This window comes from Salmo salar, chromosome 05 (assembly GCF_965601325.2).
Source record: "Salmo salar chromosome 05, fSalSal1, whole genome shotgun sequence".
Lineage (NCBI taxonomy): Eukaryota > Metazoa > Chordata > Actinopteri > Salmoniformes > Salmonidae > Salmo > Salmo salar.
In genome coordinates, this window is record NC_138295.1 from 91,450,001 (window position 1) to 91,471,953 (window position 21,953).

General features: G+C 46.9%; 1 protein-coding gene across 6 annotated transcripts in view; it reads left to right on the forward strand.

Annotated features, from left to right (window-relative positions):
* LOC123724063 (protein MTSS 1) overlaps window positions 1-21,953 on the forward strand; it is a 155,340-nt gene that overhangs the window by 127,035 nt on the left and 6,352 nt on the right. For 2 of the 6 annotated variants that reach the window (XM_082975969.1, XM_082975970.1), the window contains 7 exons: window positions 6,513-6,670; window positions 7,616-7,723; window positions 9,427-9,524; window positions 10,890-11,121; window positions 17,624-17,725; window positions 20,191-20,475; window positions 21,397-21,654. In XM_082975969.1, coding sequence (XP_082832095.1) covers window positions 6,513-6,670; window positions 7,616-7,723; window positions 9,427-9,524; window positions 10,890-11,121; window positions 17,624-17,725; window positions 20,191-20,475; window positions 21,397-21,654 — 1,241 coding nt within the window. The remainder of the gene's footprint in view (window positions 1-6,512; window positions 6,671-7,615; window positions 7,724-9,426; window positions 9,525-10,889; window positions 11,122-17,623; window positions 17,726-20,190; window positions 20,476-21,396; window positions 21,655-21,953) is intronic. The other 4 variants (XM_082975972.1, XM_082975973.1, XM_082975974.1 and 1 more) reach the window with 3 other exon arrangements.

Consider the following 21,953-nt stretch of genomic DNA (forward strand, 5'->3'; position numbering starts at 1 on the left):
ACCAGTCTGTCACGGTTGTTGTCGGTGAATGAGGACCAAAACGCAGCAGGTACGTGAATGCTCATCTTGATTTTTATTATCTTTCAAAACGAACATACAAAATAACAAAACCACGAACGATCAACAAAAACAGTCTGGTAAGGCACAAGGCGAAACACAGAACAATCACCCACAAATCACACATACAAACACACCCTAATATATGGAACTCTCAATCAAAGGCAGATAGACAACACCTGCCTTCAACTGAGAGTCCCAACCCCAATCAACCAAACATAGAAACACACAACCTAGACTAACCATAGAATACTAAACATAAACCAAAACCCGGAATTATTAAATCAAACACCCTTTACACAAAACACACCACCCCGAACCACAGAAAACAAATACCCCCTGCCACGCCCTGACCAAACTACAAAACAATTAACCTTATATACTGGCCAGGACGTGACACAGTCTCAACGTCAACAGTGAAGAGGCGACTCCGGGATGCTGGCCTTCTAGGCAGAGTTGCAAAGAAAAAGTAATATCTCAGACTGGCCAATAAAAATAAAAAGATTAAGATGGGCAAAAGGACAGAGGAACTAGGACATTTGTAAGTGACCCCAAACTTTTGAACGGTAGTGTGTGTATTTTAGGTGTCTTTCTTGGAGAAGAGGGCTGCTCTCCTCACCTGGAACCTATGTTGTTTGCTATGATGTTTTCAACAGGCCACAGACATAGAGGGACAACTGGGATTCTGGGACATTTATCAGTCATATGAAGATAAGGGACTGAGGATGATCTCAGACTTGGAGGGAGCGAGAGAGGCAGGGATATGAGGGGGGGGGGCAGGAGAGAGAGATAATGTACAGAGCTAACAGTAACAGAGAGGGAAGGGACTTATAACTGCAGCCTTTTACTGAATATTTATGATTCCATACTGTATCGTATGAAAGGAGTTCACTGTAGTTTAATATTTATGATTCTATACTGTAGTTCACTCTAGTTTAATATTTATGATTCTATGCTGTACCGTATGAGGGGAGTTCTCTCTAGTTTAATATTTATGATTCTATACTGTAGTTCACTCTAGTTGAATATTTATGATTCTATACTGTAGTTCACTCTAGTTTAATATTTATGATTCTATACTGTAGTTCACTCTAGTTTAATATTTATGATTCTATACTGTAGTTCACTCTAGTTGTGGCCTAGTTTCATCTGATTGAAGAGCAGGCGGTGCTTATTAATCAGTTATAGAGCCTGTAAGCTGCCTTCTGTAGCTGACCTATATCTCCAAGGCATCCAGTATTGACACACATACTGTAACTAATGATCTACTCTGAGTTTCTCCTGTCTCTTAGTCCTCAGTTAGCCCCTGGATGAGCAACACAGTGTGACAGTGAGACTGTAGTTTCTCCTGTCTCTTAGTCCTCAGTTAGCCCCTGGATGAGCAACACAGTGTAACAGTGAGACTGTAGTTTCTCCTGTCTGTTAGTCCTCAGTTAGCCCCTGGATGAGCAACACAGTGTAACAGTGAGACTGTAGTTTCTCCTGTCTCTTAGTCCTCAGTTAGCCCCTGGATGAGCAACACAGTGTAACAGTGAGACTGTAGTTTCTCCTGTCTGTTAGTCCTCAGTTAGCCCCTGGATGAGCAACACAGTGTAACAGTGAGACTGTAGTTTCTCCTGTCTCTTAGTCCTCAGTTAGCCCCTGGATGAGCAACACAGTGTAACAGTGAGACTGTAGTTTCTCCTGTCTCTTAGTCCTCAGTTAGCCCCTGGATGAGCAACACAGTGTAACAGTGAGACTGTAGTTTCTCCTGTCTCTTAGTCCTCAGTTAGCCCCTGGATGAGCAACACAGTGTAACAGTGAGACTGTAGTTTCTCCTGTCTCTTAGTCCTCAGTTAGCCCCTGGATGAGCAACACAGTGTGACAGTGAGACTGTATGTGTGTGTTATTGATGACTCTGTATACAACATTCGATGATAGGAGGACTCAAATTGAGTGGGAGAGTTAACCTGTCCTGTCTGTTCTGCTCTCTGTCTCACTCCCTCCTCCTGTCCTGTCCTCCCCTGTCTAGCCCTGTCCTGTCTGTTCTGCTCTCTGTCTCACTCCCTCCTCCTGTCCTGTCTAGCCCTGTCCTGTCTATTCTGCTCTCTGTCTCACTCCCTCCTCTTGTCCTGTCCTCCCCTGTCTAGCCCTGTCCTGTCTGTTCTGCTCTCTGTCTCACTCCCTCCTCCTGTCCTGTCCTCCCCTGTCCTGTCTGTTCTGCTCTCTGTCTCACTCCCTCCTCCTGTCCTGTCTAGCCCTGTCCTGTCTGTTCTGCTCTCTGTCTCACTCCCTCCTCCTGTCCTGTCTAGCCCTGTCCTGTCTGTTCTGCTCTCTGTCTCACTCCCTCCTCCTGTCCTGTCCTCCCCTGTCTGTTATCAAACCAATGTGATAAGCTCTCCAACCCTCTGCCCACATGTTGTGTGGCTGGTGTGAAAGCTCTGCCAGAGGAGGGAATGGGTGTCCAGGGTCACTGGGTTCCTACCAACTGTCTGTTACATACTGTGTTTGAGGCATTACAGTAGCATCAACTTCTGATGATGTTATCTAATGAATTACTGTCAGAGATTCATTCCTGTCCCAATGGTTTGGTATGGTTTGGGTTGGTATGGTTCGGTATGGTTTGGGTTGGTATGGTTCGGTATGGGTTGGTATGGTATGGGTTGGTATGGTTTGGTATGGTATGTTTCGGTATGGGTTGGTATGGTTTGGTATGGTATGGGTTGGTATGGTTTGGTATGGTATGGTTTGGTATGGTATGTTTCGGTATGGGTTGGTATGGTTTGGTATGGTATGGGTTGGTATGGTTTGGTATGGTATGGTTTGGTATGGTTTGGTATGGTATGGTTTGGTATGGGTTGGTATGGTTTGGTATGGTTTGGTATGGTATGGGTTGGTATGGTTTGGTATGGTATGGTTTGGTATGGTTTGGTATGGTATGTTTCGGTATGGGTTGGTATGGTTTGGTATGGTATGTTTCGGTATGGGTTGGTATGGTTTGGTATGGTATGGTTTGGTATGGTTTGGTATGGTATGTTTCGGTATGGGTTGGTATGGTTTGGTATGGTATGTTTCGGTATGGGTTGGTATGGGTTGGTATGGTTTGGTATGGTTTGGGTTGGTATGGTTTGGTATGGTATGGTTTGGTATGGTTTGGTATGGTATGTTTCGGTATGGGTTGGTATGGTTTGGTATGGTATGTTTCGGTATGTTTCGTTATGGTTTAGTATGGTATGGGTTGGTATGGGTTGGTATGGTATGTTTTGGTATGGTTTGGTATGGTATGTTTTGGTATGGTTTAGTATGGTATGGTTGGTATGGTATGTTTCGGTATGGTTTGGTATGGTATGGGTTGGTATGGTTGGTATGGTATGTTTTGGTATGGTTTACTATGGTATGGTTGGTATGGTATGTTTCGGTATGGTTTGGTATGGTATGGGTTGGTATGGTTGGTATGGTATGTTTTGGTATGGTTTGGTATGGTTTAGTATGGTATGGGTTGGTATGGTTGGTATGGTATGTTTTGGTATGTTTTGGTATGGTTTGGTATGGTTGGTATGGTTGGTATGGTATGTTTTGGTATGGTTTAGTATGGTATGGTTGGTATGGTATGTTTCGGTATGGTTTGGTATGGTATGGGTTGGTATGGTTGGTATGGTATGTTTTGGTATGGTTTGGTATGTTGTCTGTGGCTTCAGGCAGAGGAAGCAGCAATCTGGCCCTTGTCATTGACACAGAGATACAGACATAACAAACAAACACGCGCACGCACGCACGCACGCACGCACGCACGCACACACACACACACACACACACACACACACACACACACACACACACACACACACACACACACACACACACACACACTAACCTAACAGCAGCTAAAGCTCATTTTAACAACAAGCCTAAGCTGTCATTTCATGCTCGTAACTACCCAGTATTATGGATAATACGCTTACCAAGAACACACACACACACACACACACACACACACACACACACACACACACACACACACACACACACACACACACACACACACCAACATCCGACTGCCTTGGACACTGTGTAAAAACGGTGCATTCCATGGTCAGAGGGTAACACCAACCAGGGCTGGACTTTTTTGACGAAAGCACTTTTCTGAGTCCAGGCAGCTCTCATAGAAATCACAGAGTAACTATATGTCTTGTGAAAAGCTTTTCTTGGATCCTAGTTTTTATGTAAAAGTATAGAGTCATTTTAACTGTAGGTGTCAATTTGAGTTTCCAGTTCCGGTCACGCTTCATCTCCTCTGATCGTTTCCCAAAATCCTAGAAAAGTTGAAATAGTTCTAAATACACAACATTTCTCCCATATTTCTCAGAGTGCTGGAACGGCAGCCAAACCTAAAGGGGAAATGTTTGGATTCCTATATGGAAATAGCATCCATCCATTTTGTTAAACGACTACTGAACGATCAAGAGTTTCCCAAAACGTCCAAGTTACGTTCTCAGTGCTCATTAAAGGACAACGATGCAGTCCTACGTTTGACTTACAGTAGCAGCCTATTCTGTTGCTGTCATCCACAAAGCCTCAGGGGAAAACCTCACTGTTGACAAACATTTTACTTACATTGTCCAGCCTGGTTGTGACCTTGATGGGGTCTGGGAGAGGCTGGTGACAAAAGGTCAGATAATACCCCTGGTTGGTGTGGCTGGCTACTTAGGCCAAGTCCAGGAGAGAGAGAGAGAGAAAGGAGAGAGAGAGAGGAGAGAAGGAGAGAAATGGAGAGAGAGAGAGACAGAAGGAGAGACGGAGAGGAGAGAGAGAGAGGCGAGAGAGAGAAGGAGAGAGAGACAGAAGGAGAAAGAGAGACAGAAGGAAAGAGAGAGAGAGCTCAGGGAGGATAGTCTGCCAGTCTTCAAGGACAGGATAAACAACAGAAGCCCAGTAGTGATTAGTTATGATATGACACCATGACCTTTGTCCTCTAAGAGGTCATACATCATACATACATTGCACATGGAAGAGTCACAAAGAGCACGCTCCAAACTAAATCAGGGGCCCTCAAATACATATTTGTCCCAGGTCTGTGGTGAAGAGCCCCCCAGTGGGATGTGTAATGATAGTACCAGTATATTAACAGTAATGGTCTGTCCCAGGTCTGTGGTGAAGAGCCCCCCAGTGGGATGTGTAATGATAGTACCAGTATATTAACAGTAATGGTCTGTCCCAGGTCTGTGGTGAAGAGCCCCCCAGTGTGATGTGTAATGATAGTACCAGTATATTAACAGTAATGGTCTGTCCCAGGTCTGTGGTGAAGAGCCCCCCAGTGTGATGTGTAATGATAGTACCAGTATATTAACAGTAATGGTGTGTCCCAGGTCTGTGGTGAAGAGCCCCCCAGTGGGATGTGTAATGATAGTACCAGTATATTAACAGTAATGGTCTGTCCCAGGTCTGTGGTGAAGAGCCCCCCAGTGTGATGTGTAATGATAGTACCAGTATATTAACAGTAATGGTGTGTCCCAGGTCTGTGGTGAAGAGCCCCCCAGTGTGATGTGTAATGATAGTACCAGTATATTAACAGTAATGGTCTGTCCCAGGTCTGTGGTGAAGAGCCCCCCAGTGTGATGTGTAATGATAGTACCAGTATATTAACAGTAATGGTGTGTCCCAGGTCTGTGGTGAAGAGCCCCCCAGTGTGATGTGTAATGATAGTACCAGTATATTAACAGTAATGGTGTGTCCCAGGTCTGTGGTGAAGAGCCCCCCAGTGGGATGTGTAATGATAGTACCAGTATATTAACAGTAATGGTGTGTCCCAGGTCTGTGGTGAAGAGCCCCCCAGTGGGATGTGTAATGATAGTACCAGTATATTAACAGTAATGGTCTGTCCCAGGTCTGTGGTGAAGAGCCCCCCAGTGTGATGTGTAATGATAGTACCAGTATATTAACAGTAATGGTCTGTCCCAGGTCTGTGGTGAAGAGCCCCCCAGTGGGATGTGTAATGATAGTACCAGTATATTAACAGTAATGGTGTGTCCCAGGTCTGTGGTGAAGAGCCCCCCAGTGTGATGTGTAATGATAGTACCAGTATATTAACAGTAATGGTGTGTCCCAGGTCTGTGGTGAAGAGCCCCCCAGTGTGATGTGTAATGATAGTACCAGTATATTAACAGTAATGGTGTGTCCCAGGTCTGTGGTGAAGAGCCCCCCAGTGGGATGTGTAATGATAGTACCAGTATATTAACAGTAATGGTCTGTCCCAGGTCTGTGGTGAAGAGCCCCCCAGTGGGATGTGTAATGATAGTACCAGTATATTAACAGTAATGGTGTGTCCCAGGTCTGTGGTGAAGAGCCCCCCAGTGTGATGTGTAATGATAGTACCAGTATATTAACAGTAATGGTGTGTCCCAGGTCTGTGGTGAAGAGCCCCCCAGTGGGATGTGTAATGATAGTACCAGTATATTAACAGTAATGGTGTGTCCCAGGTCGAGGAGACGTCCAGCCTCAGCTGAACAGTGCCATGCAGGATGTCAGTGATAAATACCTGCTGCTGGAGGAGACAGAGACACAGGCCGTCAGGAAGGCCCTCGTCGAGGAGAGGAGCAGGTTATGCACCTTCGTCTCCATGCTACGACCTGTCGTGGTGAGTCATAACATAACACACACACACTAACACACAACACAGAGGTCAGAGGTCAGGCTAAGGCCGTGGTGGTGAGTCCGTTGGCACTACACACACCACCAACACAAACACAGAAACCGAAACAGAGCCGTAGGCCCTCACCATGGGAGATGCTGTTCCTCATTCACACCCAGAGGAAATGTTCCTCATTAACACGCAGAGGAAATGTTCCTCATTAACACGCAGAGGAAATGTTCCTCATTAACACGCAGAGGAAATGTTCCTCATTAACACGTAGAGGAAATGTTCCTCATTAACACCCAGAGGAAATGTTCCTCATTAACACGTAGAGGAAATGTACCTCATTCACACCCAGAGGAAATGTTCCTCATTAACACCCAGAGGAAATGTTCCTCATTAACACCCAGAGGAAATGTTCCTCGTTAACACCCAGAGGAAATGTTCCTCATTAACACCCAGAGGAAATGTTCCTCATTAACACCCAGAGGAAATGTTCCTCATTAACACGTAGAGGAAATGTACCTCATTCACACCCAGAGGAAATGTTCCTCATTAACACCCAGAGGAAATGTTCCTCATTAACACGCAGAGGAAATGTTCCTCGTTAACACCCAGAGGAAATGTTCCTCATTAACACGCAGAGGAAATGTTCCTCATTAACACCCAGAGGAAATGTTCCTCATTAACACCCAGAGGAAATGTTCCTCATTAACACCCAGAGGAAATGTTCCTCATTAACACCCAGAGGAAATGTTCCTCATTAACACACAGAGGAAATGTTCCTCATTAACACCCAGAGGAAATGTTCCATAAGAAGCACATTGCTGACGTTTCAGTTGAAGATGTTGTTGTGTGATCAGTATAAGTAGGACTGAGGACATCTCCATGCTCAATGACATCACCTGGATAAATACAGGATCAATAAACACATTGTGATCCTTCCAGGATGAGGAGATCTCCATGCTAGGAGAGGTCACCCACCTCCAGACCATATCTGACGACCTCAAGATGCTGACCATGGACCCTCACAAGCTGCCCCCCGCCAGCGAACAGGTACCGTATCTTTAACCCTGACCCTAACCCTGACCCTGACCGTTTCCCTAACCCTGACCCTAACCCTGACCCTGACCCTGACCGTATCCTTAACCCTGACCCTAACCCTGACCCTAACCCTGACCCTGACCCTAACCCTGACCCTGACCCTGACCGTATCCCTGACCCTAACCCTAACCCTGACCCTAACCCTGACCCTGACCCTGACCGTATCCCTGACCCTAACCCTGACCCTGACCGTATCCCTGACCCTAACCCTAACCCTAACCCTGACCCTAACCCTAACCCTGACCCTGACCGTATCCCTAACCCTAACCCTAACCCTGACCGTATCCCTGACCCTAACCCTAACCCTGACCCTAACCCTGACCCTGACCCTGACCGTATCCCTGACCCTAACCCTAACCCTAACCCTGACCCTAACCCTAACCCTGACCCTGACCGTATCCCTAACCCTAACCCTAACCCTGACCGTATCCCTGACCCTAACCCTAATCCTGACCCTAACCCTAACCCTGACCCTAACCCTAACCCTGACCCTAACCCTGACCCTGACCATATCCCTATCCCTAACCCTGACCCTAACCCTGACCCTAACCCTAACCCTGGCCCTAACCCTGACCCTAACCCTAACCCTGACCCTGACCCTAACCCTGACCCTAACCCTAACCCTGACCACCTGACCGTATCCCTGATTCCTCAGACTGCAGGGTTCCATTTCATATCTGACCCATGTGTTTCCTCCTCAGACTGCAGGGTTCCATTTCATATCTGACCCATGTGTTTCCTCCTCAGACTGCAGGGTTCCATTTCATATCTGACCCATGTGTTTCCTCCTCAGACTGCAGGGTTCCATTTCATATCTGACCCATGTGTTTCCTCCTCAGACTGCAGGGTTCCATTTCATATCTGACCCATGTGTTTCCTCCTCAGACTGCAGGGTTCCATTTCATATCTGACCCATGTGTTTCCTCCTCAGACTGCAGGGTTCCATTTCATATCTGACCCATGTGTTTCCTCCTCAGACTGCAGGGTTCCATTTCATATCTGACCCATGTGTTTCCTCCTCAGACTGCAGGGTTCCATTTCATATCTGACCCATGTGTTTCCTCCTCAGACTGCAGGGTTCCATTTCATATCTGACCCATGTGTTTCCTCCTCAGACTGCAGGGTTCCATTTCATATCTGACCCATGTGTTTCCTCCTCAGACTGCAGGGTTCCATTTCATATCTGACCCATGTGTTTCCTCCTCAGACTGCAGGGTTCCATTTCATATCTGACCCATGTGTTTCCTCCTCAGACTGCAGGGTTCCATTTCATATCTGACCCATGTGTTTCCTCCTCAGACTGCAGGGTTCCATTTCATATCTGACCCATGTGTTTCCTCCTCAGACTGCAGGGTTCCATTTCATATCTGACCCATGTGTTTCCTCCTCAGACTGCAGGGTTCCATTTCATATCTGACCCATGTGTTTCCTCCTCAGACTGCAGGGTTCCATTTCATATCTGACCCATGTGTTTCCTCCTCAGACTGCAGGGTTCCATTTCATATCTGACCCATGTGTTTCCTCCTCAGACTGCAGGGTTCCATTTCATATCTGACCCATATGTTTCCTCCTGAGACTGCAGGGTTCCATTTCATATCTGACCCATGTGTTTCCTCCTGAGACACTGATCTGTCGTTGTTGTTCTGTCCTGTCAGGTGATTCTGGATCTGAAGGGCTCTGACTATAACTGGTCCTATCAGACTCCTCCCTCCTCCCCCAGCACCACTAGATCCAGGAAGTCCAGTATGTGCAGGTAGGTGTCCTAGGACCAGAACCGCAGCTTGTCACCTTTATCTACGCTGGGGGGTCTGTTCAGAACCTTCAGATGGAAATGGGTCATCTCTAGTAGTCCCAGTATGTAGTGGTGTCTTGGACCAGAAACGGATCACATCCTGAATGTTTCACCTTAGCTGAACTGAAAAACAAACCGAGACCCATATTCACACAGAGTCTCAGAGACAGAACGCTGATCTAGGATCAGTTTTGCCTAAACTTTACATATTGAATAAGATTATATAGACAGTGGGGACCTGATCCTACTCTTAGATGCCCTGATGAAGACAGGCCCTGCCCCCTAGTGGTGGGTAGAGGAAGAGGAGCTGCATCCTTTTGGGCAGTAATACAACATCCCAATCTTTTCACCTACTTGTTTCCTGGGGGAATTGAAAATAGTTAATTCATTTCACCCAGACTTGTAAATATATCATAGCGTGTGTTATGAATGTATACATTTCAATACAGATGTCATTGTAATTTGACAGCAGCCTTCCAGCTGTTTCAGTAGAATATGACTCATAATGACCCTCTCCACCTTGTGTCCTTCCATGCATGGTTGTTGCTGTCGTCACACTGGTTTGGTTTGTAAAACACTTTGTGCCGTGATGCCTGCCTTGTTTTCATCTTGTGATGCATTTGAGTTGGTTGACATTTTTTTAATTCAACTTGTAGGATCCACAGATCCTAGTTAAAATGTCACTGTTGATGGTCGGTCAATGGAGCCAACGATAAATGCACATGTCTGTATCGCCACCACAGTCCAACTCGCTTGTAGTTGCACTGAGCATGATAGACGTTGATATATTTATATTGTGGTAACGTTTATTATGATTTCATGCCTGACTGTTTTCATATTTTAATTTGATTGGTTTGTTCACAGTCACTGCCTGCTGCATTGGTTTGGAGTGTTAACCCATTCACTGTCTGTCTGTCTCCCTCTGTCTGTCTCTCACCCTCCTGCCTGTTCCCCTGTCTGTCTATCCACCTGTCTGTCTATCCACCTGTCTGTCTGTCTGTCTGTCTGTCTGTCTGTCTGTCTGTCTGTCTGTCTGTCTGTCTGTCTGTCTGTCTGTCTGTCTGTCTGTCTGTCTGTCTGTCTGTCTGTCTGTCTGTCTGTCTGCCTGTCTGTCTGTCTGTCTGTCTGTCTGTCTGTCTGTCTGTCTGTCTGTCTGTCTCTCTACCTGTCTGTCTCTCCACCTGTCTGTCTGTCTCTCCACCTGTCTGTCTGTCTGTCTGTCTGTCTGTCTGTCTGTCTGTCTGTCTGTCTGTCTGTCTGTCTGTCTGTCTGTCTGTCTGTCTGTCTGTCTGTCTGTCTGTCTGTCCACCCATCTCACCCTAACAGCAGTCTGAACAGCGTAAACAGTAGTGACTCTCGCTCCAGCGGCACATCCCACTCTCACTCCCCCTCCTCCTCCTCCTCCTCCTCCCACTACGGCTACCGTAGCTCCACCCTGCCCCAGCAGGCCGCGGCACGACTGTCCTCCATGTCCTCCCACGACTCAGGATTCATCTCCCAGCCAGACACCTACACCTCCAAGTCACCATCACCCATGTCCCAGGAGACACTACCGCAGGTAAGACTACACTACACTACACTACCAAGTGGTAAGACTACACTACACTACACTACCAAGTGGTAAGACTACACTACACTACACTACCAAGTGGTAAGACCCTACTATCTGTACACTGAACTCTATACCCTGAGATTAAACCTTCATACCTTCTGAAAGTGAATGGACAGTTTAGTTTAAGGCAGTGTCCTGTCCCAGGCTAACTGTATAGGTCAACAATACATATATTATGATCGATGGGTCCTCAAGTGACTTTTGACCTCCTTATACATCATATATGAGAGATACTAGCCATCCCAGGTTGCTAGGATACCCTGCTCCTGAGGAGAGGGGCTGGGGGGAGGTCAGTCACTGGGCTGGCTGTTCTACAGACCAGTCCTGTCAGTACCTCAGCTGAACTACCAGAGTCCTGGGTAGGCAGATTATTCATCCGTCTGCTCAGCTGAACACATATTGAACACACATCCACTTCTATTTACTCAGTCAGCTACAGATAAAGTTTCCATCTGAGCCTCTCTGAGTTCCTCTCTGAGTTCCTCTTTGACTTCCTCTTTGACTTCCTCTCTGACTTCCTCTCTGACTTCCTCTCTGACTTCCTCTCTGAATTCCTCTCTGAATTCCTCTCTGAGTTCCTCTCTGACTTCCTCTCTGACTTCCTCTCTGACTTCCTCTCTGACTTCCTCTCTGACTTCCTCTCTGAGTTCCTCTCTGACTTCTTCTCTGACTTCCTCTCTGAGTTCCTCTCTGACTTCCTCTCTGTTTGGTAACAGTACATAAGCCTTGATCAAACTTTTCTCTTACTAGTTCTGGGTGTGGATACGCTTTCTAGATGATTGAGGATATTATACTGCTATTATATTAGTCATTAAACCTCCTGATATTATGGTCAGGGGAGAGGTTGGTCCAGGGGGAGGCAGGTAGCCTAGTGGTTAGAGTGTAGGGGCGGTAGGTAGCCTAGTGGTTAGAGCATTGGGCCAGTAACCGAAAGGTTGCTAGATCGAATCCCCGAGCTGACAAGGTAAAAATCTGTCGTTCTGCCCCTGAACAAGGCAGTTAACCCACTGTTCCCCGGTAGGCTGTCATTGTAAATAAGAATTTGTTCTTAACTGACTTACCTGGTTAAATAAAGGTAAAATAAAAAGTGGTTTTCAGAGGGTCTAATTAACCCTTAACCCCTCAATTTAGCTTCTCACCCACCCTGCTTTGGGACAACCTTGAATAGAGGGATGGGCTTGGGACTAGTTGAGGTTCATTACAAGGCCAACTTCCACTTTCTCTGTTAGGTCACTGTCAGTCTAGAGTAGAGTTCCTCCTTCCTCTGTTAGGTGACTGTCAGTCTAGAGTAGAGTTCCTCCTTCCTCTGTTAGGTGACTGTCAGTCTAGAGTAGAGTTCCTTCTTCCTCTGTTAGGTGACTGTCAGTCTAGAGTAGAGTTCCTTCCTCTGTTAGGTTACTGTCAGTCTAGAGTAGAGTTCCTTCCTCTGTTAGGTGACTGTCAGTCTAGAGTAGAGTTCCTTCTTCCTCTGTTAGGTCACTGTCAGTCTAGAGTAGAGTTCCTTCCTCTGTTAGGTCACTGTCAGTCTAGAGTAGAGTTCCTTCCTCTGTTAGTTCACTGTCAGTCTAGAGTAGAGTTCCTTCCTCTGTTAGGTCACTGTCAGTCTAGAGTAGAGTTCCTTCCTCTGTTAGGTCACTGTCAGTCTAGAGTAGAGTTCCTTCCTCTGTTAGGTCACTGTCAGTCTAGAGTAGAGTTCCTCCTTCCTCTGTTAGGTCACTGTCAGTCTAGAGTAGAGTTCCTTCCTCTGTTAGGTGACTGTCAGTCTAGAGTAGAGTTCCTCCTTCCTCTGTTAGGTGACTGTCAGTCTAGAGTAGAGTTCCTCCTTCCTCTGTTAGGTCACTGTCAGTCTAGAGTAGAGTTCCTCCTTCCTCTGTTAGGTCACTGTCAGTCTAGAGTAGAGTTCCTCCTTCCTCTGTTAGGTCACTGTCAGTCTAGAGTAGAGTTCCTCCTTCCTCTGTTAGGTGACTGTCAGTCTAGAGTAGAGTTCCTCCTTCCTCTGTTAGGTCACTGTCAGTCTAGAGTAGAGTTCCTCCTTCCTCTGTTAGGTCACTGTCAGTCTAGAGTAGAGTTCCTTCCTCTGTTAGGTCACTGTCAGTCTAGAGTAGAGTTCCTTCCTCTGTTAGGTCACTGTCAGTCTAGAGTAGAGTTCCTTCCTCTGTTAGGTGACTGTCAGTCTAGAGTAGAGTTCCTCCTTCCTCTGTTAGGTGACTGTCAGTCTAGAGTAGAGTTCCTTCCTCTGTTAGGTGACTGTCAGTCTAGAGTAGAGTTCCTTCCTCTGTTAGGTCACTGTCAGTCTAGAGTAGAGTTCCTCCTTCCTCTGTTAGGTCACTGTCAGTCTAGAGTAGAGTTCCTCCTTCCTCTGTTAGGTCACTGTCAGTCTAGAGTAGAGTTCCTTCCTCTGTTAGGTTACTGTCAGTCTAGAGTAGAGTTCCTTCCTCTGTTAGGTCACTGTCAGTCTAGAGTAGAGTTCCTTCCTCTGTTAGGTGACTGTCAGTCTAGAGTAGAGTTCCTCCTTCCTCTGTTAGGTCACTGTCAGTCTAGAGTAGAGTTCCTTCCTCTGTTAGGTAACTGTCAGTCTAGAGTAGAGTTCCTCCTTCCTCTGTTAGGTGACTGTCAGTCTAGAGTAGAGTTCCTTCCTCTATTAGGTCACTGTCAGTCTAGAGTAGAGTTCCTCCTTCCTCTGTTAGGTCACTGTCAGTCTAGAGTAGAGTTCCTTCCTCTGTTAGGTGACTGTCAGTCTAGAGTAGAGTTCCTTCCTCTGTTAGGTGACTGTCAGTCTAGAGTAGAGTTCCTTCCTCTGTTAGGTCACTGTCAGTCTAGAGTAGAGTTCCTTCCTCTGTTAGGTGACTGTCAGTCTAGAGTAGAGTTCCTCCTTCCTCTGTTAGGTGACTGTCAGTCTATAGTAGAGTTCCTCCTTCCTCTGTTAGGTCACTGTCAGTCTAGAGTAGAGTTCCTTCCTCTGTTAGGTCACTGTCAGTCTAGAGTAGAGTTCCTCCTTCCTCTGTTAGGTGACTGTCAGTCTAGAGTAGAGTTCCTTCCTCTGTTAGGTCACTGTCAGTCTAGAGTAGAGTTCCTTCCTCTGTTAGGTCACTGTCAGTCTAGAGTAGAGTTCCTTCCTCTATTAGGTCACTGTCAGTCTAGAGTAGAGTTCCTCCTTCCTCTGTTAGGTCACTGTCAGTCTAGAGTAGAGTTCCTTCCTCTGTTAGGTGACTGTCAGTCTAGAGTAGAGTTCCTTCCTCTGTTAGGTGACTGTCAGTCTAGAGTAGAGTTCCTTCCTCTGTTAGGTCACTGTCAGTCTAGAGTAGAGTTCCTTCCTCTGTTAGGTGACTGTCAGTCTAGAGTAGAGTTCCTCCTTCCTCTGTTAGGTGACTGTCAGTCTATAGTAGAGTTCCTCCTTCCTCTGTTAGGTCACTGTCAGTCTAGAGTAGAGTTCCTTCCTCTGTTAGGTCACTGTCAGTCTAGAGTAGAGTTCCTCCTTCCTCTGTTAGGTGACTGTCAGTCTAGAGTAGAGTTCCTTCCTCTGTTAGGTCACTGTCAGTCTAGAGTAGAGTTCCTTCCTCTGTTAGGTCACTGTCAGTCTAGAGTAGAGTTCCTCCTTCCTCTGTTAGGTCACTGTCAGTCTAGAGTAGAGTTCCTTCCTCTGTTAGGTCACTGTCAGTCTAGAGTAGAGTTCCTTCCTCTGTTAGGTGACTGTCAGTCTAGAGTAGAGTTCCTCCTTCCTCTGTTAGGTCACTGTCAGTCTAGAGTAGAGTTCCTTCCTCTGTTAGGTTACTGTCAGTCTAGAGTAGAGTTCCTTCCTCTGTTAGGTGACTGTCAGTCTAGAGTAGAGTTCCTCCTTCCTCTGTTAGGTCACTGTCAGTCTAGAGTAGAGTTCCTTCCTCTGTTAGGTGACTGTCAGTCTAGAGTAGAGTTCCTTCCTCTGTTAGGTGACTGTCAGTCTAGAGTAGAGTTCCTTCCTCTGTTAGGTCACTGTCAGTCTAGAGTAGAGTTCCTTCCTCTGTTAGGTGACTGTCAGTCGAGAGTAGAGTTCCTCCTTCCTCTGTTAGGTGACTGTCAGTCTATAGTAGAGTTCCTTCCTCTGTTAGGTGACTGTCAGTCTAGAGTAGAGTTCCTTCCTCTGTTAGGACACTGTCAGTCTAGAGTAGAGTTCCTTCCTCTGTTAGGTCACTGTCAGTCTAGAGTAGAGTTCCTTCCTCTGTTAGATCACTGTCAGTCTAGAGTAGAGTTCCTCCTTCCTCTGTTAGGTCACTGTCAGTCTAGAGTAGAGTTCGTCCTTCCTCTGTTAGGTGACTGTCAGTCTAGAGTAGAGTTCCTCCTTCCTCTGTTAGGTCACTGTCAGTCTAGAGTAGAGTTCCTTCCTCTGTTAGGTCACTGTCAGTCTAGAGTAGAGTTCCTTCCTCTGTTAGGTCACTGTCAGTCTAGAGTAGAGTTCCTCCTTCCTCTGTTAGGTCACTGTCAGTCTAGAGTAGAGTTCCTTCCTCTGTTAGGTCACTGTCAGTCTAGAGTAGAGTTCCTCCTTCCTCTGTTAGGTGACTGTCAGTCTAGAGTAGAGTTCCTCCTTCCTCTGTTAGGTCACTGTCAGTCTAGAGTAGAGTTCCTTCCTCTGTTAGGTCACTGTCAGTCTAGAGTAGAGTTCCTTCCTCTGTTAGGTCACTGTCAGTCTAGAGTAGAGTTCCTTCCTCTGTTAGGTGACTGTCAGTCTAGAGTAGAGTTCCTCCTTCCTCTGTTAGGTCACTGTCAGTCTAGAGTAGAGTTCCTTCCTCTGTTAGGTGACTGTCAGTCTAGAGTAGAGTTCCTCCTTCCTCTGTTAGGTCACTGTCAGTCTAGAGTAGAGTTCCTCCTTCCTCTGTTAGGTCACTGTCAGTCTAGAGTAGAGTTCCTCCTTCCTCTGTTAGGTGACTGTCAGTCTAGAGTAGAGTTCCTTCCTCTGTTAGGTCACTGTCAGTCTAGAGTAGAGTTCCTTCCTCTGTTAGGACACTGTCAGTCTAGAGTAGAGTTCCTCCTTCCTCTGTTAGGTGACTGTCAGTCTAGAGTAGAGTTCCTTCCTCTGTTAGGTCACTGTCAGTCTAGAGTAGAGTTCCTTCCTCTGTTAGGACACTGTCAGTCTAGAGTAGAGTTCCTTCCTCTGTTAGGTCACTGTCAGTCTAGAGTAGAGTTCCTCCTTCCTCTGTTAGGTCACTGTCAGTCTAGAGTAGAGTTCCTTCCTCTGTTAGGTCACTGTCAGTCTAGAGTAGAGTTCCTCCTTCCTCTGTTAGGTCACTGTCAGTCTAGAGTAGAGTTCCTCCTTCCTCTGTTAGGTGACTGTCAGTCTAGAGTAGAGGTCCTCCTTCCTCTGTTAGGTGACTGTCAGTCTAGAGTAGAGTTCCTCCTTCCTCTGTTAGGTCACTATCAGTCTAGAGTAGAGTTCCTTCCTCTGTTAGGTGACTGTCAGTCTAGAGTAGAGTTCCTCCTTCCTCTGTTAGGTCACTATCAGTCTAGAGTAGAGTTCCTTCCTCTGTTAGGTGACTGTACTGAATAAGGTCTCAGAGTGACGACCACTAATGCTTCCGCACCACAACTCCACCAGGAGAATACTACTACTGGGCTTTCTGTGGCTAGCTTTAAACTCTTTAACCATGATGCTTAGTACCAGACTGTCTATCTGCTTCTCCCTGTGCTGTCCACAAGGACAGTTAATGCTAAATGATTCTATCTGACTCACCTCTCTGCTTTGTTTCACTTCAGCTAATTTCACCCTGAATCTCAGTGCTAACTTTACTGCTGGCAGCCTTTGAACTATTGTTTTTAAAGGTGCTGCTGCAGCTCACTGACTGATTGATGCCTTCTAACGTCTTCCTGCTGTTCTCTCTTTATGTGATGGCTACGCTACACGTCTTCCTCTCCTTTATGTGTTCTATTCCTGTGTGACTGTCTGTTACTGTGTGTGACTGTCTGTGACTGTGTTTGACTGTGTGACTGTGTTTGACTGTGTGACTGTGTTTGACTGTCTGTGACTGTGTGTGACTGTGTGTGACTGTGTGTGACTGTGTTTGACTGTGTGACTGTGTTTGACTGTGTGACTGTGTTTGCCTGTCTGTGACTGTGTGTGACTGTGTGTGACTGTGTGTGACTGTGTGTGACTGTGTGTGACTGTCTGTGACTGTGTGTGACTGTCTGTGACTGTCTGTGACTGTGTGTGACTGTGTGACTGTGTGTGACTGTGTGTGACTGTGTGTGACTGTCTGTGACTGTCTGTGACTGTGTGTGACTGTGTGTGACTGTCTGTGACTGTGTGTGACTGTGTGTGACTGTGTGTATGTTCATATCCGGTCATCTTTTAACCCTCCACTGAACTCAAACTCCTCTCTTTTTTTACACCAAAACTCTCTGCTCCCGTCTTGTGCGTCTTGTGCTCGTCCTCTTTCGTGTCTGTGTGTGTCTGCCTCCACCCAACCTGCTGCTCCTCCAGCCTTGCTCCAGCTCTGGCTCGTCTGAGGCCTCTGAGACCTGCCAGTCAGTCAGTGAGTGCAGCTCTCCCACCTCTGGAGGGCCTCTGGCTGCAGTTGACAAGGTGAAATACTCCCTCCATCCCTCCTTTGAGAGGAAGAACCCCTGCCCTCCCATGATAGATACCCTACCCTTCGTCCCCTTGCTGTAGCCCTTAGTCTGAGTCTCCTCACAGGAACCATAGTGTCCACCCTCTCCACATCCCTCTACCCACCCAGGTGTTCCACCCTCTCCACATCCCTCTACCCACCCAGGTGGTCCACCCTCTCCACATCCCTCTACCCACCCAGGTGTTCCACCCTCTCCACAACCCTCTACCCACCCAGGTGTTCCACCCTCTCCACATCCCTCTACCCACCCAGGTGTTCCACCCTCTCCACAACCCTCTACCCACCCAGGTGGTCCACCCTCTCCACATCCCTCTACCCACCCAGGTGTTCCACCCTCTCCACATCCCTCTACCCACCCAGGTGTTCCACCCTCTCCACATCCCTCTACCCACCCAGGTGTTCCACCCTCTCCACATCCCTCTACCCACCCAGGTGTTCCACCCTCTCCACATCCCTCTACCCACCCAGGTGTTCCACCCTCTCCACAACCCTCTACCCACCCAAGTGTTCCACCCTCTCCACATCCCTCTACCCACCCAGGTGTTCCACCCTCTCCACATCCCTCTACCTACCCAGGTGTTCCACCCTCTCCACATCCCTCTACCCACCCAGGTGTTCCACCCTCTCTACATCCCTCTACCCACCCAGGTGTTCCACCCTCTCCACATCCCTCTACCCACCCAGGTGTTCCACCCTCTCCACATCCCTCTACCCACCCAGGTGTTCCACCCTCTCCACAACCCTCTACCCACCCAGGTGTTCCACCCTCTCCACATCCCTCTACCCACCCAGGTGTTCCACCCTCTCCACATCCCTCTACCCACCCAGGTGTTCCACCCTCTCCACATCCCTCTACCCACCCAGGTGTTCCACCCTCTCCACATCCCTCTACCCACCCAGGTGTTCCACCCTCTCCACAACCCTCTACCCACCCAGGTGTTCCACCCTCTCCACATCCCTCTACCCACCCAGGTGTTCCACCCTCTCCACAACCCTCTACCCACCCAGGTGTTCCACCCATAGCTTCCTTCCACCTGTCTCTGATCTCTGCTGTTACGTATCTAGCCTCATGGGTCATCATGGTCATTCACATACATTTCAGAATTCAGAACCGGAGTCTGGTTTGTCAATCAGGATTCATTTTCTTACTTTACTCCTTTGTTTATTTGTTCTTCAGAAATGTTGAGTTACTTGTATTTAATTTCTGATTGTGTTGGTTTATTATCCTGACCCTGTTGTGTTGATTTATTATCCTGACCCTGTTGTGTTGGTTTATTATCCTGACCCTGTTGTGTTGGTTTATTATCCTGACCCTGTTGTGTTGGTTTATTATCCTGACCCTGTTGTGTTGGTTTATTATCCTGACCCTGTTGTGTTGGTTTATTATCCTGACCCTGTTGTGTTGGTTTATTATCCTGACCCTGTTGTGTTGGTTTATTATCCTGACCCTGTTGTGTTGGTTTATTATCCTGACCCTGTTGTGTTGGTTTATTATCCTGACCTTGTTGTATTGGTTTATTATCCTGACCCTGTTGTGTTGGTTTATTATCCTGACCCTGTTGTGTTGGTTTATTATCCTGACCCTATTGTGTTGGTTTATTATCCTGACCCTGTTGTGTTGGTTTATTATCCTGACCCTATTGTGTTGATTTATTATCCTGACCCTATTGTGTTGGTTTATTATCCTGACCCTGTTGTGTTGGTTTATTATCCTGACCCTATTGTGTTGATTTATTATCCTGACCCTATTGTGTTGGTTTATTATCCTGACCCTGTTGTGTTGGTTTATTATCCTGACCCTATTGTGTTGATTTATTATCCTGACCCTATTGTGTTGGTTTATTATCCTGACCCTGTTGTGTTGGTTTATTATCCTGACCCTGTTGTGTTGGTTTATTATCCTGACCCTGTTGTGTTGGTTTATTATCCTGACCCTGTTGTGTTGGTTTATTATCCTGACCCTGTTGTGTTGGTTTATTATCCTGACCCTATTGTGTTGGTTTATTATCCTGACCCTATTGTGTTGGTTTATTATCCTGACCCTGTTGTGTTGGTTTATTATCCTGACCCTATTGTGTTGGTTTATTATCCTGACCCTATTGTGTTGGTTTATTATCCTGACCCTGTTGTGTTGGTTTATTATCCTGACCCTGTTTTGTTGGTTTATTATCCTGACCCTGTTGTGTTGGTTTATTATCCTGACCCTATTGTGTTGGTTTATTATCCTGACCCTATTGTGTTGGTTTATTATCCTGACCCTGTTGTATTGGTTTATTATCCTGACCCTGTTGTGTTGGTTTATTATCCTGACCCTGTTGTGTTGTTTTTTATCATTTGACCAATTTCTCCAATTTTGTGTTTTCATGTTTGTTTGTTTGTTTGTTTGTTTGTGTCATTCCGTTCCCCTGCTCATGCTCAGTTGTTTAACGGGTATGACCACTACGGGGATCACCATCATTCAGACTCTTCATACCTGACGGGAGGGGGCTCAGGCCAGGGGGGGTCCTACCTGACGGGAGGGGGCTCAGGCCTGGTGGGGTCCTACCCCCTCTTCCCTCCCTCCTCCCATTCCTCCTCCATCACCTCCTCCTCCTGTCCGTCCCAGTCGTGGTCCAGGCCGGGCTCGGCCCTGCTACCTGACTACCCTCATTACTGCACCCTGGGGCCTAACATGGTCCCCACCTCTAAAGTCCCCAGTTGGAAGGTTGGTTGTTGGTTCAGTCCTCCTCATCATCATGTCCTAAAACATCAACATCTGTCAGTACGTAGGACCCTCTGAATTATTAGGACGTTATTATTATGTTACAGTCAGATTGATAAATGACTGTTGGATGACTGTAGGACCATATACTACATCATCTTCTACACCTTTCATTGGTAGATTTCAGATGTGTTCCTGGAGAAGATGTATTTGAAGATCGTGATAATAGTTCAGGATCTTCAGAGGCCCATGATTAAAGAACATAGCTAGGGATACCAAGCTCTGTGTGGAGGAGGTGAACTCAGCTATGTTTCTGTATCCTGTAGGACTGGGTAGAGGAGGTGAACTCAGCTATGTTTCTGTATCCTGTAGGACTGGGTAGAGGAGGTGAACTCAGCTATGTTTCTGTATCCTGTAGGACTGGGTAGAGGAGGTGAACTCAGCTATGTTTCTGTATCCTGTAGGACTGGGTAGAGGAGGTGAACTCAGCTATGTATCTGTATCCTGTAGGACTGGGTATAAGAGGTGAACTCAGCTATGTATCTGTATCCTGTAGGACTGGGTAGAGGAGGTGAACTCAGCTATGTTTCTGTATCCTGTAGGACTGGGTAGAGGAGGTGAACTCAGCTATGTTTCTGTATCCTGTAGGACTGGGTAGAGGAGGTGAACTCAGCTATGTTTCTGTATCCTGTAGGACTGGGTAGAGGAGGTGAACTCAGCTATGTTTCTGTATCCTGTAGGACTGGGTAGAGGAGGTGAACTCAGCTATGTATCTGTATCCTGTAGGACTGGGTAGAGGAGGTGAACTCAGCTATGTTTCTGTATCCTGTAGGACTGGGTAGAGGAGGTGAACTCAGCTATGTTTCTGTATCCTGTAGGACTGGGTAGAGGAGGTGAACTCAGCTATGTTTCTGTATCTTGTAGGACTGGGCTAAGCCAGGACCCTATGACCAGCCCATGGTGAACACCCTTAGAAGGAGGAAGGACAAGGATCCTGTACCAGCAGACACCAGCTATGTCCCACTACTACTACCTGCTGGAGTCATCCCAGCACCAGGGGGCAGGAGTCTACCACCTCCTGCTGGAGTCATCCCAGCCCCAGGGGGCAGGAGTCTACTACTACCTGCTGGAGTCATCCCAGCACCAGGGGGCAGGAGTCTACCATTACCTCCACCACCCAAGGTCAGCTGGACACATGCTTTAACTTCTCAGGGCTGCCTGGGACGCTACCGTCCCACCCACAGTTCACACTATTCAACAGCCAGTGAAATATCAGGGCGCCAAATTCAAAACAACAAAATGTCATAATTCAAAGTTCTCAAACATCCGACTATTTTACACCATTTTAAAGATACACTTCTCCTTGATGTAACCACGTTGTCCGATTTCAAAAAGGCTTTACGGTGAAAGCATAAAGTTAGATTATGTTAGGACAGTGAAAACACACAAAAAAACACAGCCATTTTCCAAGCAGGAGAGAG